This window comes from Doryrhamphus excisus, chromosome 5, assembly GCF_030265055.1.
Source record: "Doryrhamphus excisus isolate RoL2022-K1 chromosome 5, RoL_Dexc_1.0, whole genome shotgun sequence".
NCBI classification, from domain to species: Eukaryota; Metazoa; Chordata; class Actinopteri; order Syngnathiformes; family Syngnathidae; genus Doryrhamphus; species Doryrhamphus excisus.
Window position 1 is genome coordinate 6610665 of NC_080470.1, and position 15826 is coordinate 6626490.

Below are 15826 nucleotides of genomic sequence, written 5' to 3' on the forward strand. Positions count from 1 at the left end.
AGTAAAAAAATATTTATTATTATAACTTGAAACAAAAACAGTTCCGTTTTGGGAAGTCAATTGCTCTTGTTTTATTGGCAGGCTATTTTGATAAATAAGTAATTTTATATTCTACACTTCTGATATATGTTTTTTTCCTGTGACACAACTGTGTTGTTTTTTTGTTTTGTTTTTTTTTTAACTGGCATGGTTGTTTTATTTTGAAGGTCATTCCTGGCAGCAGGATGTATTACGCCGATGTCAGCAATGTGTTGTCAAGCTAACCGGAAGCTGTGACAGAGGGATTAAAAAAATATATTTTTAAACGAAACGGGGGAAATACGGGAAATTATTAAAGCAGAGATAAAATGGGGGCAGAATACAAATATTGACCAGTAAAAAGGGAGGGTTGACAAGTACCAGTTTGTGTTCTTTATTCCGCTGCAACCGGAAGCATGACCGGAAGTCGTAATGTTTGGCTTCATGTGTGCCACTCAGAGCAGCACAGGCCAGACAGGAAGAGGTGAAACGGAAAAAGAATCAAGATGGCAACCGGTCCAGAGAACGGACTAAAAAGAATAGTTTGGAAAAGTAAGTTCTGTGTCCTTCTCTATCAGTTTCTCTTCATTCTAATTAAGTACAACAAAATGCATTCGTACAGTTGAGATTCAAGCAAAGTTTCATAGTACCAAATTGCTACCTTGGTGACTTTGAAGAATGACAGTTCGCGTCAACTTCCACTGTGGCGTGGAAAAAAACAACTGAGCTTACAAAAAAATGATACGATGACACATTATACTCAGTATAACACTCACGCTTTACAATTTCTAACTTGGCAGAAAGCATCTCATGTTGCCTGCTTTCGGCTAGAATAACTGTCAGTCCGAACTGGGTCAGCAATTATTTAGTTAGAAGCCACACCTCATTTGAGATGGCTACGGGGTAAACATCATGACAAATTAGCATTTTTACCACCCAGGCCTTTTAAAAGTGCTATCCTACCGACCTATCAAGTAATAATAAGGAACTTTTTTGAACCAAAAGTGATACGACACTACGTCCTCACTGACTACAATAATAAGTGTACGACACCAAAACTGACTGTATTTAAAAAAGTTTTACACAGATGTTGTGTGATGTTGTCGAGTTGTACACCACTGGAAAAAACTTAAAATAGCAAATACATGTCTGACAGCACAGTTCCTTTGTAGAAACTGTAACCGCTGTTAATGCTTTGCATGAGTGGTCGTTGCCTTGATTCCTGACCTTATATTCATCTTTATAGGAATTAAAGAAACAATTATTGAAGACTGCAGAAAATCGGAAGTATGGAAGGTAAGTCACATGGATGTTGGATATTTCAGAGCGGCTTGAGCACCCAAAGTTCCTAAGCCCCCCATTACCATATCTGTGTTATTTTCCGCATCACAAATTAGTTCAGGCATGCACCAACACAAACCAGTTATGAGATGAATGCATCAGAAGAACTAATAATAAAAGTTGTTATTATTTGATCCAAATTATCGTAGGAGTGGCCATTTGACCCAGGTGTAGCATGTGGATACTTGATAAACTAGGCAGTAGATAGACAGGAAGAACAGCAAAATACCTCTTGTCTAAACCGGCATAATGCTACAAATAGTGACTTGTTGTTCAGTGCAAAGTCAGCTTCAAAACAAAAGTATTATTATCGTATTAACATGGATTCTACCACACCATGCGGAAGCTGCATGTCACTGCTTCTGTCTTACAAGTATAGTTCAGATGTCGTAGTTGATGTAGTATTCCAATCAGCAGTGTTGTGCATCAACGGCGACCTGACAAAGCCTGTGCAATGAAAAACATTCCATATACATTCTAAAAGACTCCCAGAGGGACTAAGGCCCTTCTCACCATCTTTCAATCATTGTGGCGTCCGTGGTAAGCCACCACTGCTTTATGCTTTACAGGCAGGGAAGATAAGTAAATACATAAATGATGACATAGTAAGTGATGTTGGGGGTTCAGAATTGAGTTTAGCTGGATTATGGCCACAACAGTAGCCTGTTTTGATGTTGTTATACACTAACATTACTAATATTATGTGACCAGCGTATACATTTTGTCATCTTTGAGTCTTCTCAATGCTTCATATCCATCTGTATTTTAGTTCATTTTTCAATTTACGCTGGAAAATGCTTAAATTTGACAAAAACTATGTAAAAATTGCTCAAGTATACAAATATTTTTTACTAACAGGTCGTATTCAACCATGATTTCAAGCATGATTTATTAATTAATATATTTTTGGAAAAACCGTGATGGAGTGAAGCCACAAAATGTGAACTGTGAAGTGGCGAGGGACGACTGTATATCATAATAATTACCTGACTAAACCGAATCACAATACCACATATGATCAATCTTACTAATCTGAAACCTTTTCTCTGCAGGTATTGATTTTGGACACGTTCACCACAAGACTCCTGTCAGCGTGCTGCAAAATGTCCGATCTGATGTCAGAGAAAATAACAAGTAGGTGACTGTAGTTAGGTCTGGAAGTATGCAGGTAAAATGACACTTGAGTTTTTCTTATTTTGCTTTGATACACAAACACAAAGACGTATAGGTCCATAGCCATTTTAAGTACCACAATTACCAATTGCAAAGTGTTTTTTACAATAAAATAATATAATTAGACATTCACAAAATTGAATAGTTTTAAGTTGTATTTAGTATATATCATTAAATTAATGAAATTAAATTAAAGCTGAAAGTGTTCATACAATTGTGAATGAAACATTTTTACCCAACAGTAGTTGTATAAAAATGTTTACATTGAACGGCAACATATAATAACCTACATATACAAGAGCATTCAAATACTGTATTAATAATAATAAATGATGATAAAATAACCATCCTCTTTCTGTAGTTGTGGAGGACCTGTACAAAAACAGAGAACCTGTTCCAGAAATGAAGGCCATCTACTTCCTGACACCCACAACAAAGGTCTACCATTACTGTATTATTACTTACCTTACTGAGCAATATAACTCTGTGTTTTGCTTTTTTTTTTAAGTCTGTGGAGGCCTTTATTGCTGATTTCAAGCCCAAACCCAAGTACAAATCAGCATATGTTTATTTCACTGACTGTAAGTAACTTGTCTTATATGCTCAAATAATAACCAGAGACATATTATGTAATTAAAAATCTGTCTCGCAGACTGCCCTGATGACCTGTTCAACAATATGAAGCTGTACTGTGCAAAGTACATTCGGATATGTAAAGAAATTAACATATCCTTCATGCCCCAAGAAGCACAAGTAAGTCTTTCTTTTTTATGAGATGTTTGTTGTTTTTAATGTTCGAATTATGGCTCTTGGTTGTTGGAATATGTGGACAGACTACTCCCAGCATGGCTTGTTTATTAATAACCATTTAGGATCGCACACCCAAAAACAAATCTCGCAATACTAATTACATTACACATATTTTTATTGTAATGCCTGGCAAAAGGAAAAATACCACTTTTATTTGACTAACCAAAAATACCAGAGCCATGCAATGAATGCAAATACTGTATGTAGTGATTAAGCTGTTTCACCCTGATATATAGCCTCATCTACACGGCCATTTTGAATGCTTTTCAGGTGTTCACATGTGATAATCCCGGAGCCTTTCAGAGCATCTACAGTCCCAACAGTCAGGACAGAAAGAAGACACTGGAGACGCTTGCAGACCAGCTTGTCACGCTCTGCGCCACGTTGGATGAGTACCCAGGGGTTCGATACAAAAAGTAAGCCAAGGACAATGTATTTACTCAGATTACATACCTCCGGTTGGGCTTGTTCTGGAGAAACGGGATTTGTTTTCAGAGAAGAGAGAGCTTCAGGAGCTTACCTGCAAAGTTACTATACTAGAGAAGTAGAGTGCAACTGAAACCAATACTTGGACAAAAAAAACTTCTGATATCGATTTACCACATCAAGTTTTTTATTATGACATAATGGAAGTAACAATTGTTATCTGACAGTCTTGTACATCAATCTAGATGTGCTTTTATTGTCTTGTCTTCAATGTATCAGGTTTGCCAGCTTCAGTAGGGTTGCAGGCCTTCTAACTTATAGTATACATTCACCTGCAATAATGATTAGATAAGATCCAGTACAGGAACTGCATTAAAAGCAAACAGTAGATGATCATCATGTTTTGGACTTAAATAGATTATTGTCCAGTTGTTGTGCACCCACTTTTCTACTTGATTAATGTAGCTTTATGGTTTCCTGGAATAGAGTACAATAATGCTAGGCAATATGGAAATGATGTTATTATACACTGTAGCGTATTCCAGTGTATAGATGTGATAGTAACTCATGTTGACTTTACACCCCCCTCCCCCCAAACTAGAGACTCTAACATAGAGAATGCCAAGACCCTTGCGGAGTTGGTGGACAACAAACTGTCCAGACACTATGAACTGGATGACAGGACCAAGAAAAAGGTGAGACATTTACTCCACTAGGAATACTAACAGAAAAAAACAAAGTCTTAGTTTTGGAAATGACAAAACAAAACAGAAAACATGCTATTGTCTTATTTGATCATGGCGTTCTCTCCCTGTTTCCCTCTCCATCAGGAAAAGACTCAGGCCCAGCTGTTGATAGTTGAAAGAGGATTTGACCCCGTCACCCCTATTCTGCATGAGCTGACCTACCAGGCCATGGCCTATGACCTTGTTGATATCCAGAATGATACATACAAGTAATACACACTTCTAATTATGTTTTATGTTGGAAATGATGCACAGATATGTTTTAAAATATAGCTTTAAAACAGACACACACTGACATGTATACCATAATGGCTGAAATTTGTGTTGTTGGCAGGTACAAATCTAAAGATGGTGCAGAGAAGCAGGCCCTGCTGAATGAGGACGACATACTGTGGGTTAAATTGAGGCACAAACACATTGCTGAGGTGTCTGAGTAAGTGTGGCTGGGTATTTGTGGTCTAATGACATGTAAACACCTTCTATTGTTACTCTTCTCACTCTACATTGTGTTTGTAAACCAGACAAATCCCGAAGATGGTAAAGGAAATATCTGCCAACAAGAAACAGCCAGATGGAAAGGTGTAGTGCTGACCCTGTGTTTTAACTCTTGTGACAATAATCCACCAAAATATACCCAATACAAGAGATGGTTCAAAAATAGGAGGGATATTACTTCAACCATAAATTCACGAGTGTGGTTCTAATTTGCCCTGTAAATGTTTAAGTGTGTTTTATTTTTCAGATCACCATCAGCAATTTGGCCCAAATGATGAAAAAGATGCCATCGTTTCGTAAACAGCTGACAGCGGTATGTTGGATTATTGAAACTGGCTTTGGAGGTTTTAGTGGGTGTGTGTCTTGTTATTGTCCAAAAGTATTTTTTTAGAGGACTGACAGAATATAGTGACAGCTGTGGACTTTAAATAATAAAATAATATATAATGAACTGCAGAACCACCTCAACTTTCAGCTAATGTCTTATTTCACATGCAGTTTGTCTTATAATATTTCTATTTTGTGTATTTTGATCATGTCTGATGTTCTGTAATTGCACATTGCATTGGTTAATTGTTCTTTTTCTTAACTGAAGAAAGCTGTTCACCTTCAGTTGGCCGAAGATTGCATGAAACAATTTTCAAACAATGTGGAGAAACTATGCAAAGCTGAGCAGGTCAGTCAGAGCATGTGTTTATTATTGTTTTAAAATGGACAACTACATCCCCAGCTTATTGTTGAGGTTTGTAATATGTATGAATTGTCACTTTGTAGGATCTTGCTGTGGGCTCAGACGTGGATGGGATGAAAGTGAAGGATCCCATGCGGACTCTGCTGCCAGTGCTGCTGCACCCATACAGCATCTATGACAAGATCAGAGCTGTGTTGCTTTACATCTTCAGCCTCAATGGTACGCTTATCTTGTTCAGCATACTCTCGCCTTTTATAGTCGTTCATTGACAGCATTTACAGAAAAGTGACTGGAGACCTAGCAATAAGCCTGTTTATGCCGATTGCCCCCTGCTGGCTGGTCGCAGTATTGTAAACAGTACTTGAATCCAAGCTCTTTTGGTCTGCTTTTTTTTTCACTGTGAGATATAAAGCGGAAGGACTTCATTGCAATCACTTTACACTTAATTGCATTTGTTGAAGATTTTCGCAGAAGTAGAGACTGTATCATGTGTTTATTTCTTACGAACTGACAGGAACAACAGATGAGAACTTAAGCAAACTCATCCAACATGTGAAGATTGAAGATCAAAGAGAGTTTATCCTGAATTGGAAAGAACTGGGAGTCCCCATCATCACATCTGTATGTAGCAAATGGCTTTCAGTTTTGTTCAAATCCTGGTCTCTCTTGACTCTTACACCTTTTATTTCAGCCCAGTTTCTTCTCTCGCAAACCTACCAGACGTGATCGTTCTCAGGAGGAGATGTACAACCTTTCCAGGTGGACACCTGGCATAAAAGATGTAATGGAGGTTAGTAAGATGACTTTTGCTGCATTTGCATTAGTTCTGTCCTTTACAGAAACCCTGTCAATTCATATAAGTCAGCAGACCTAAAATGCTGTTTTGTAACTACAGTGGGCACACAATATTAAGATGTAAAACAGGAATGAAAAAACCCAACTTGCAACACAAGTACACACTGCAGTTTTAGACCTCTTCCTTCAGCTGAATGTGGGTCACTGTGCTATGACAATATGGCTTTTGAATGGCATTTGTTAGAAAATAATGAAGTGCTCCATGGGAGTGGATTTTATCAGATTCAGGTCATCTGATAGGCAGTGTAAAATACAACTTTGTGCCATATTGTGTTTTTATGTTTTTGATTGTAAAAACAGTGCACAATGGTGGACCTGATCAATTACACCAATTCAGTATCAGCATCCCTGACCCTCACGTGCATTTGAGTGTGAATGAAAGTTCTGGAGAACAAGCATCTTTTAAAATCATGAAATTTCGATTCTTAATATTATTATTGAGTAGCTTTTGTAGATGGCACAACTAAATTACAACTGTGTTCTTTTCAGGATGCTGTGGAGAACAAACTTGACACAAGGGAATGGCCCCACCAGTCTGAGTGTCCAACAGCATGGAATGGTTCTGGAGCTGTTAGGTAGGTTTGAAAGATGGTGGGAAAAAAGACGTACAGTGTCTGGGAATAATATTTGATTAAAGGAGGGTCGCCCACTCCAGTGGGCTACTGTAATATCCAATAATAATCAAGTTTTGGTGTCTGACCCAGAAAACATGAGGACAGTTGGCATTGTCTCTGGCCACCTACTTTCTGCTAGAAAGCAGATGAAAAAATAATAATGGATAAAAATAATGTTCAAAATATGAATCCTTTTTATGTATTTTAATTCATCTGGCTCAGTACCCTGGATTTAGATGTTAAACTCTGGTAAATGATGTACTGTATATTTCTATACTTTTAATATATGACATACATGATGTATCAACAGCACATCGTCACCCTCTAGTGTTTGTTATCATGACTGCAATGGTCTTAGCGTCACACAAAATTTGTTTTTGAACAGAAGAGAGACACATTGATTATTTGTTATTCTCATAATGTATACATTTTCTTACAGTGCACGTCAGAAGCACAAATCCAGTGCTCAGGACGAACGTCGAACAGGCTCACGCCTCATCATCTTTGTCATTGGAGGAATCAGCTACTCTGAGATGCGCTGTGCCTATGAGGTCACCCAGGCAGTCAAATCCTGTCAGGTCATCATAGGTAGTTATTCAGTCCCCTGATTTCTTCTGTCCACTCATAACACTTCAGTTGTTGTTGTTTTTTTTAACCCGGTTTAAAATTTAGAATGTTGTAGGCCCAGATAAATGAAAGGAAGCTTTGTTTATTATCTGTTGACTTAAAGTGCTTAACAAATGTAACAACAAACTTGTTTAAAACAAAAACAATGTTCTTATTGTTTATTTGACAAACTGACACCAAATAGTCTATTTCCAAATGTAATTGATATTTTGTATGGCCTCTTTCGGCCTTGTAAAAAATTTTCAGCATTGATTTGAAAATTAATAGATGACTGAAATTTTGTTTGGATTTTTAGGGTCTTCCCACATTTTGACCCCCACCGGTCTACTGAATGACATCAAGGTCCTGAACAAACGACCCATGGAAACTTTCACAATTGAGGAGAGGAGCAATGCCTGAAATTGTAACAGACCACCCATCACCATATACTTCCTCAAATGTCCCACCACAACCCCTTGCATGGAAAACTGAAGGGAATTTGTTTTTTTTTTCATGCTTGTTTCTGAATTACAGTACTTACTATGAGCACAGGTTAAAGTAACTGCCATGTCAGCTATAGATTTATACTATGAGTTAGCCTCAAGAAATTCAACTTTGTAGTTCTTTATAGTTACTGGCTTCACCCTATCCTGGAAAAATACTGGTTACTATCTTTTTAATCTTCTAGGAAATGTTCAAAAAGGGTGGAAAAAAATTAGCGCTGCGCTAATGTATATATTGTACTGTATGTAAGCACTGAACCCTGCTCTGCCATTTGGACTTACATGATCATCTCTATGTATAAACACTTAATATTATTTTTAAGTGTTTTTTTAACAGTTTGTTACTATTTTCTTAAACTGAGCAACTGACTAATAAACGGATGAAGTGGTTCAACTAATACCTTCAGTTTTGATCTGTACATCCAATATGGGAAATCATTTCTCTACATTAATTAGAAATCAAGTAAAAGTAAAATCCAGTAAAAGGTTGTGTATTATAATTGTATAGACATAGAAACCATTGCCTTCATCAATGGTCAAACGAGGCACATAGTGTACATGAGGAAAAATCTCACAGCACACCACCAAACAAAAATATCGTATGAATAAAAGGGGTACATTTCTACTGAAATGGAAATCACTGCATTTATTAATTATATTGTAGATTAATTGATTTTAATTAATTTATTCAATATCTCCACTACACTGAATAATAATCTATTTAAGATACGTGAGTGACTTGTCCGAAATCAGGCACGCGCATGCGCGCTAGTAAACAGCACCACTCCTCCACAGAATTCAACAGTTGTCCCGACAACCAGAAGGAAGCGCAGGGGGAAAAAAGCCAAACTTTTTAAAAGTCGATAATACGACGACTTATTATTTTATTTACCCGAGTTCCAGTGGAGTTTTCAGCAGAAAACAAAGGCCCATGTTGCCAAGCCGCCAAGGTGTTGGGGCAGCCCGCGGGCGAGGTGCTAAGGAGCGGCAGGCTGGGAATCCGAGCAGAAGAGTCGGTGAAGAGAGACGACAGGGAGTCGGTGTTCAGGAGTCTCTCGACGGCTCTCGATATGAAGGAGAGTTTGTTAATGGCCTCAAACACGGCAAGGGGAGGTACACCTGGAAAAGTGGAGAGGTAAGGTAGACTGAGGGAAATATACTGTTAACTAGCTAGAATTTGTGTTTTTATTTAGCCCTCCTTCACAGCATGTACATTCCCTTGTTAGTGAGTGAAATCCTCCACTGTTTCATCTGTGTAGCTCTATGAAGGCTCATTCTACAAAGACTACAGACATGGTGATGGAGTATACTGCTGGCCATCAGGCCACAAATTCATTGGCAAATTTTACCTCAACTGGAGAGAAGGATATGGACAACAACTGTTTCCAGATGGAGCTACATTTAAGGTACCCTAACTAGTATTGACATATATGATGTGGAGAGTAATTGGTGCCAAGTAGCTCCTCATCTCTTTCACAGGGTTTGTACCATGCAGACCAGAGGTTCGGTCCAGGCGTTCTTAGTGAGCCATCAGGACATCAGGATGTGGGACTTTGGCATGGGAAACATCTGATACAACTTTGTAACTCTGTACAAGACAGCTTCAGTCTGAAAAATGTCTCTGGATATGCTGAAAACTTAGCGGAAACGTCTACATCATATCAGAATCAGGTAAACTACCACACAATTACAACATTTTACCACACAACAGAACTCTATGATTCTATGATTTCATTAAATGATTCACTGTATTGCCTTATTTTCCAGACTGGAAGTCACTGCAGAGTATAAGTCGCATCATTCAAAAAAATGCATCATGAAGAGAAAAAAAAACATACCGTAATTTTGAGACATATCATTTTTTAAGCTGCACCCATTAAATTTAGAGAGAAAACCAGATTTGTACATATACATCCACATCATTAAATGGCATTTTGTGGTTATTTGAACTATGAGAAAGCTCCCAGCAAACCATTTCATTGGTTATTCCCGTTGGGGAGTTGCAATGATGTCAGCCTCCCTTTGGGTTCCTCTGGCTGTATCTGGTGAACAGAGCCAGCATTGCAACCATAACCAATTAAATGCTTTGCTGTGGCGAAATGCATTATGGGATGAAGATAAAATAGCTGTTATTTTATTTTAAATGTATTTCTGTATTACAAGTTATCGATGGACAATGTATGCATATACACATACACAGTATAACTGCTGTAATTTTCCTTTAAGATTCCATAGTAATAATTTCTCAAGTCATACGTGACAACATTCACAACTGAATGTGTAGCTTAAGCATGCTTACCTTCAAATAATGGAAATTTGACTTTGTTTCCACTCCCTTAGCCAAAGAAACATGATAATTTGCTGCTACAGGATGATAATACCATTCTTCCAACTGGGATTGAGTATTACTCTTCGGATAGTGACCACCTACACTTCCCCCCAGAGAAAAGAAGAGAGTTTGACCAACATTTTTATGGCCAGTTGTGGGAGCCAGATGATCATCCATACCAAGGCTACAAAAGGGACCCACTCTCCACTCTGCCCTTAAAAACCCGAATACTGGCTCACATTCACAAACACAGGTCCGCTACAGATAAATGTACTATAAATACATGTTAACAGCCTTAAGAGTGAAATATAATGTGTGTTTTCAGACGACTGGCTGAAAACTTGGACTGGGACGTTGCAGCAATTCTCTCATTAAAAAGGGACAGTTTTGGTCCTAAGGGACCTCTGGAAGTCACATCAGAACTGTTGATCCGGCAAGCTGCTACAGGAGAACGAGAGTCTGTTTTAAAGATTCTTCTGGATGGCCTTGTTCACCCCGATGTAGAAGATTCTCTGGGACACACTGCACTGATTGCCGCCACAGTAATATCATAGTAATATCTTCTTTACCAATTGCTTGGTCATCATCTTTTTTCTAATGCTTTTTTTATATACAGGTAAACTGCCATGATGATGTGATTCACTTGTTGTTAGATATGGGAGCTGATATTGACAAGCTCAATTATGAGGGTTTGTCAGCTTTGTCGGTGTGTCATGTACTTTACTATCCTTTTCAGTCTTTGTACATGTTTTCTGGACCTCCAGCCAAAGCACGTGTAAGAATACATAACTGTACATTATGTAGTATTTTTCAATGTCTCTGGAACTGATTGATATGAGTTTATTTACATGTCGTACAGGTATGTGACTTCACTACTGACTCATCCAGCCCAAACAACAGACATCAGACAAGTGATACACACCAGACCAACCAGGATCACCTCTCTGATCAGTAGGCATACGTATATATAATATACAATCTTTATGACCTTACACTACAATCTTCAGACACTTTGAGGCAAAGTGTTTGTGTACATCTTCCACTCACTGTGCAAAATGGATTTTCTTTTTCAAACAGGACAAGAGAAGATCTATCAGGATGTATCTGTTTTCATCCCAACATGTGCAGTGAGCTTTCAAGTGGCCTAAGTGGACCCATGACCCCTGGAGTATATCACTTTCAGGAAAAGGACAGAGAAGACAAAGTTCAAACTGGACAAGAGAGAAAATGGAAAGATGTTTATAGTGTAGGAAATGATGCTGAATTGAGCGAAAGTGGAAATATAGTTATGACAAATTTTAATGAGGCTGGGAGCTGGGAGGAAGATGAGAAGAACCAGAAAGAGAAGGCGCTACTTTCAAAGCACTCCATTCCGGTGATGGATGGCCACATTGTATTGGGTAATGTGGAGTGGCAAGAATATTCATCAATTAAGGTGACAGCAGAGACATCCTGTTTTTAAATTGTCAACTTTTAGCCCTTCAAATTTTTTTCTTCTCATGTGTTTGCAGCACCACATTGACAAAGACATGACCCCAGCACAATCCTTTTCCTCTACCTGTTCCATGTACAGCTACAACATAAAGGTCACAGAGGACGATCTGCAAACTGCAGCTGAAACTCTGAGTCACACTGGATGCTCCCAACACTCTTATACTCAGGAGATTGTACACAGAATGGCTGCAATGAAGTTGGAGTAAGTCATATCTATTTATTTTGTCCACTGTGTGTCCATATAGATTTATTACATTTGTGTAACTAGGCATCGTGCTCGTTTGAGCACACTGAAGCTGTTATTGGATCGGGGAGCTGACCCCAACATTTCCAGCGTCCCGTTCCCTGTCATGTTTTTGGCCATTATGGGAGCAGATACTGAGGCTGTCGAGAAACTTCTACTGTGTGGAGCTCAAACAGATATCTCTCTCCCACCGGAGGTACCAAACTAAATTATTACTTTATACAAGTCTTTGTTTCATGATCAATGTCCAACATTCATTGTCACTAATCTTTGTCTATTTTTTACCTTGCACATGCGACTTTCTACTGTTGATGTAAACAGCCATTTCACTGTGTTGCAGTGGAAAGGACTTTACCCTCTACATGTGGCTGCAACACTGCCAGGCCCTGAAGGTCCCAAAATCACAGAAGTGCTTCTGCATGCTTTGGCTAACCCAGATGCACGGGCAGGCGACCATGAAGGAATTTATCTACACGATAAGGTATGTATCTGCATATAGCCATACTTAAATTGCTCAAATAAGGATTTTTATCAAACTGCTCTGCAGGTTTCCATGATGACCAAAAAAACACAAAGGGCTGAGAAGCCATCTGATCGAAACACGCAGCCATGTACCCAGGATGAGCTCTGCCAACCTGATAAGGTGTGTACTGTATGTGTTCAAATTCTTCAACTTGTAAAGATTAAACTGTTAGACTATTAAGAAGGTTTCCATGATGATGAATAAATCATTGCAGACGAGTGTGAAGCCATGCCCTTTAGAAGGAGGTCGAACAGCTCTGCACATGGCTTGCCAGCGAGACACTGATCACCGTGTGAGTTCATATGTTGTGCAATGACCAAAATTGGACTGTACGTAACACACTAATACATGAATCCGTGCAGGGGCAGTTGTTAGTTGTATGTATGCCACAGTCACATTTAGACTTTTTGTTATTGGATATTGGATACTGAGTAGTATGAATGACAAAGTAATTTATCCCAATGTTATATCCAAGGCCAAAAAACACATAACCGTATTTGGTCTTTTTAATCAGCTACCCTGCTTGTTTTTGTGCAGAATGCCAGCAAAGTGGTATCCCTCTTGCTCTCCCACGGGGCCAAAACTGACCTCCATTGGAGTGGACATTCAGCTCTTTCTCTAGCAATATCAAGTGGCAATGACATGGTAACTGCTTTAGACACAGTCTTCCTATGCCGTGTTATTAATTAACCTGTGGTTTTTACTTGTAGGCAGTAGCAGAGCTCTTAAAAGCAGGTGCTGATCCCAACCTTCCCTTGGGTCGTAGAGTGGGTAACGCCCTTTGCGCCCTCGGTAACTTCAACTACCGTTTAGATGGCAAACGAGCAAAATTGGTATTTACCATCACACAAGTACATAGAACATCATCAATTAACATTGAAATGTTTGTTGCAGTCTTGGTGATGACTTTCTGCCTCGACATTAGTTTTTTCATATTATGTCTTGTACTTCTTTTATGTGTTTAAAATACTAATTTTATAATACTTGTCTTATTATGTCTCTGTCTGTGTTTGACATAGTTGGACATGTTAGAAAAGGCTGGTGCTGACATGCTGATGCCTGTTCAGGTCGGCGACTCTATTGGAAATGTAGTCGACTACGCATATAACTCCTTCAATCAGGTACCACAACTTTATACATTTCAATCGAATTGAAAGGATTATTATATAATGGAACATTTTGGAAGTATGATTAAAAAAAAAAAATCTTCTCTTTAGGGATGTTCCGATCAGGGTTTTATGCTGCCGATACCGATCCTGATATTCCATGAGTGAAATCAGCCGATACCAATACCGATCACATTGATGCAGTGTAAATGTTTAAATGTATTACTGGCTATATTTGGGGGTCACCAATGTTTTGCAGCAGACCCCCTCTTCTGTCCCCTAGTCACAGACAAAATGCCAAAGCCCGACGCAGCCCCGCACACAACGAAAGTTCCTCCTGCACTAAAAGTGCTGTCTGCATGCTCCCAAATATGTACTGAGGTGGTACTCATCCCCAAATTTTGCCCACACTTGCAAATACAGAGGGTTGGGACTGGGACTGAACCTCGAAAACTCACCACACCCTGCCAAGTCCTAGCCCCCAAATGCCACACAAGCGCCACCACAGTGAGATTTTTTGAGGCACTTTTTGCAAGGTGTCCCATACATGGTTGTTCTGAGTGCTACAGCGAGGAAGGGGCTGATTGGCGTTTTAAGCAAGTATCGATACCGATTGGTGGCTGATTGATCGGAGCACCCCTACATCTGTTATTTATGTTCATTTAGACTATTTTAATGTAAATTAACAGAGGTGTCTGGCATGAAAACATTTACTTTTTATGTGCATGTAGACTTAGTTGTGTTTAATACTCTAACACTATGGTCTAGGACTTGCGTATTGCCAACACACCATTCCATGCTCTCAGCATGGAGGAGAGAGAAACATTCAAAGTACGTCGCAACATTCTGAGCATGATGGGAGATCTGTTGAGACAGACTGCTATTCAGAGAGAGAAAGAGCAGTTGGAGAAAGAAGGCAACCTCATACTGAATCGTAGGTGGACAATACTTATGTGACTCATTACATAATTGCTCATAGTTTTTAAAGCAGTGGTTCTCATCTGGCTCAAAATTGTGTTGCGGATACATTCTAGGTGGGTCAAAAACAAATTAAAACAATTAAACCAATAAAACAAGTGCAATGCAATAACTAATAAGTAAAATAAAGACAAATTAAAATGACTTTAAAAAATAAAAATAATATAAAAATATAAAAATAATAAAAAATAAACATAGTGTGAAAAGACTTAATAAAAGTGGGTCGTGACTTAATGACCATTGGAAAATGTGGTTGAGACCATTTGAGAACCCCTGTTTCAAAGGACATTAACCCAAAAACACAGATGTTTTTACTGTTCCTCACAGGTGACAATTTTTCTGATGATGCCAAATCAAGCTCAAGCAATCAAAGTGGACTTTCCATGGCAGTGAAACAAAGGTACAGTAACAAAAATTCAACACCTTTCATTCTTTGGCACACATAGTGACCCATTGTTCTTCGTATCCTGTACGTCGATACTAATTGTCAACTCTTCATCTATTTCCCAGGACCCCATTATTTAAGTTCTGCTACCACTGTGGTCGCTCTATTATTGTGAGGTTAACTCCTTGTACTCGTTGCCGCAAAGTTGTTTACTGCTCTGCAACCTGTAAACTCAAAGCTTGGGATAAGAGACACAAGGAAGAGTGTCGGTAAGAGTCAAGTGGGAATCAGAACCCTTTTTACAAAGTAACCTCAGGACTAACAAGATGTGACATGCTGCAAAATGAGCTTATGCCTGATTTTATTTGACCCAATAAACCAGTGGACAGGCTGTACTGTCATTTTTGCTGTTTCTATCTCTATCTTTCTATTTATATTGCTATTTTGTGTTTTGTTTTTTTTTACCAGCATGATATTAGTTACAAATAT

The 15826-nt window shown here is 38.6% G+C and overlaps 2 protein-coding genes across 7 annotated transcripts; both read left to right on the top strand.

The window, feature by feature from the left end:
- The first annotated feature begins 455 nt into the window (after positions 1-455).
- On the top strand, positions 456-8678 carry stxbp3 (syntaxin binding protein 3). Its single transcript, XM_058073084.1, has 19 exons — positions 456-570; positions 1265-1314; positions 2412-2493; positions 2894-2970; positions 3041-3113; positions 3185-3285; positions 3613-3758; positions 4370-4463; positions 4599-4723; positions 4849-4947; positions 5036-5093; positions 5257-5322; positions 5605-5685; positions 5784-5919; positions 6215-6321; positions 6392-6490; positions 7045-7130; positions 7609-7757; positions 8092-8678. The coding sequence occupies exons 1-19, from the start codon at positions 525-527 to the stop codon at positions 8193-8195; spliced, it is 1779 nt and encodes a 592-aa protein (XP_057929067.1). The 5' UTR covers positions 456-524; the 3' UTR covers positions 8196-8678.
- Positions 8679-8981: 303 nt separating this feature from the next.
- Positions 8982-15716, top strand: LOC131129470 (ankyrin repeat and MYND domain-containing protein 1-like). 6 transcript variants are annotated; one of them, XM_058073077.1, is made up of 19 exons: positions 8982-9413; positions 9538-9684; positions 9758-9949; positions 10619-10860; positions 10933-11149; positions 11224-11382; positions 11467-11558; positions 11685-12042; positions 12119-12303; positions 12370-12541; positions 12686-12826; positions 12893-12997; positions 13083-13160; positions 13406-13513; positions 13579-13701; positions 13888-13989; positions 14743-14908; positions 15280-15352; positions 15463-15716. In XM_058073077.1, the coding sequence occupies exons 1-19, from the start codon at positions 9210-9212 to the stop codon at positions 15608-15610; spliced, it is 3012 nt and encodes a 1003-aa protein (XP_057929060.1). In that variant the 5' UTR covers positions 8982-9209; the 3' UTR covers positions 15611-15716. The 6 variants fall into 6 exon arrangements, with proteins under 6 accessions (XP_057929060.1, XP_057929061.1, XP_057929062.1 ...); XM_058073078.1 differs by having other exon boundaries at positions 12893-12988; XM_058073079.1 differs by having other exon boundaries at positions 11344-11382.
- Positions 15717-15826: the final 110 nt, after the last annotated feature.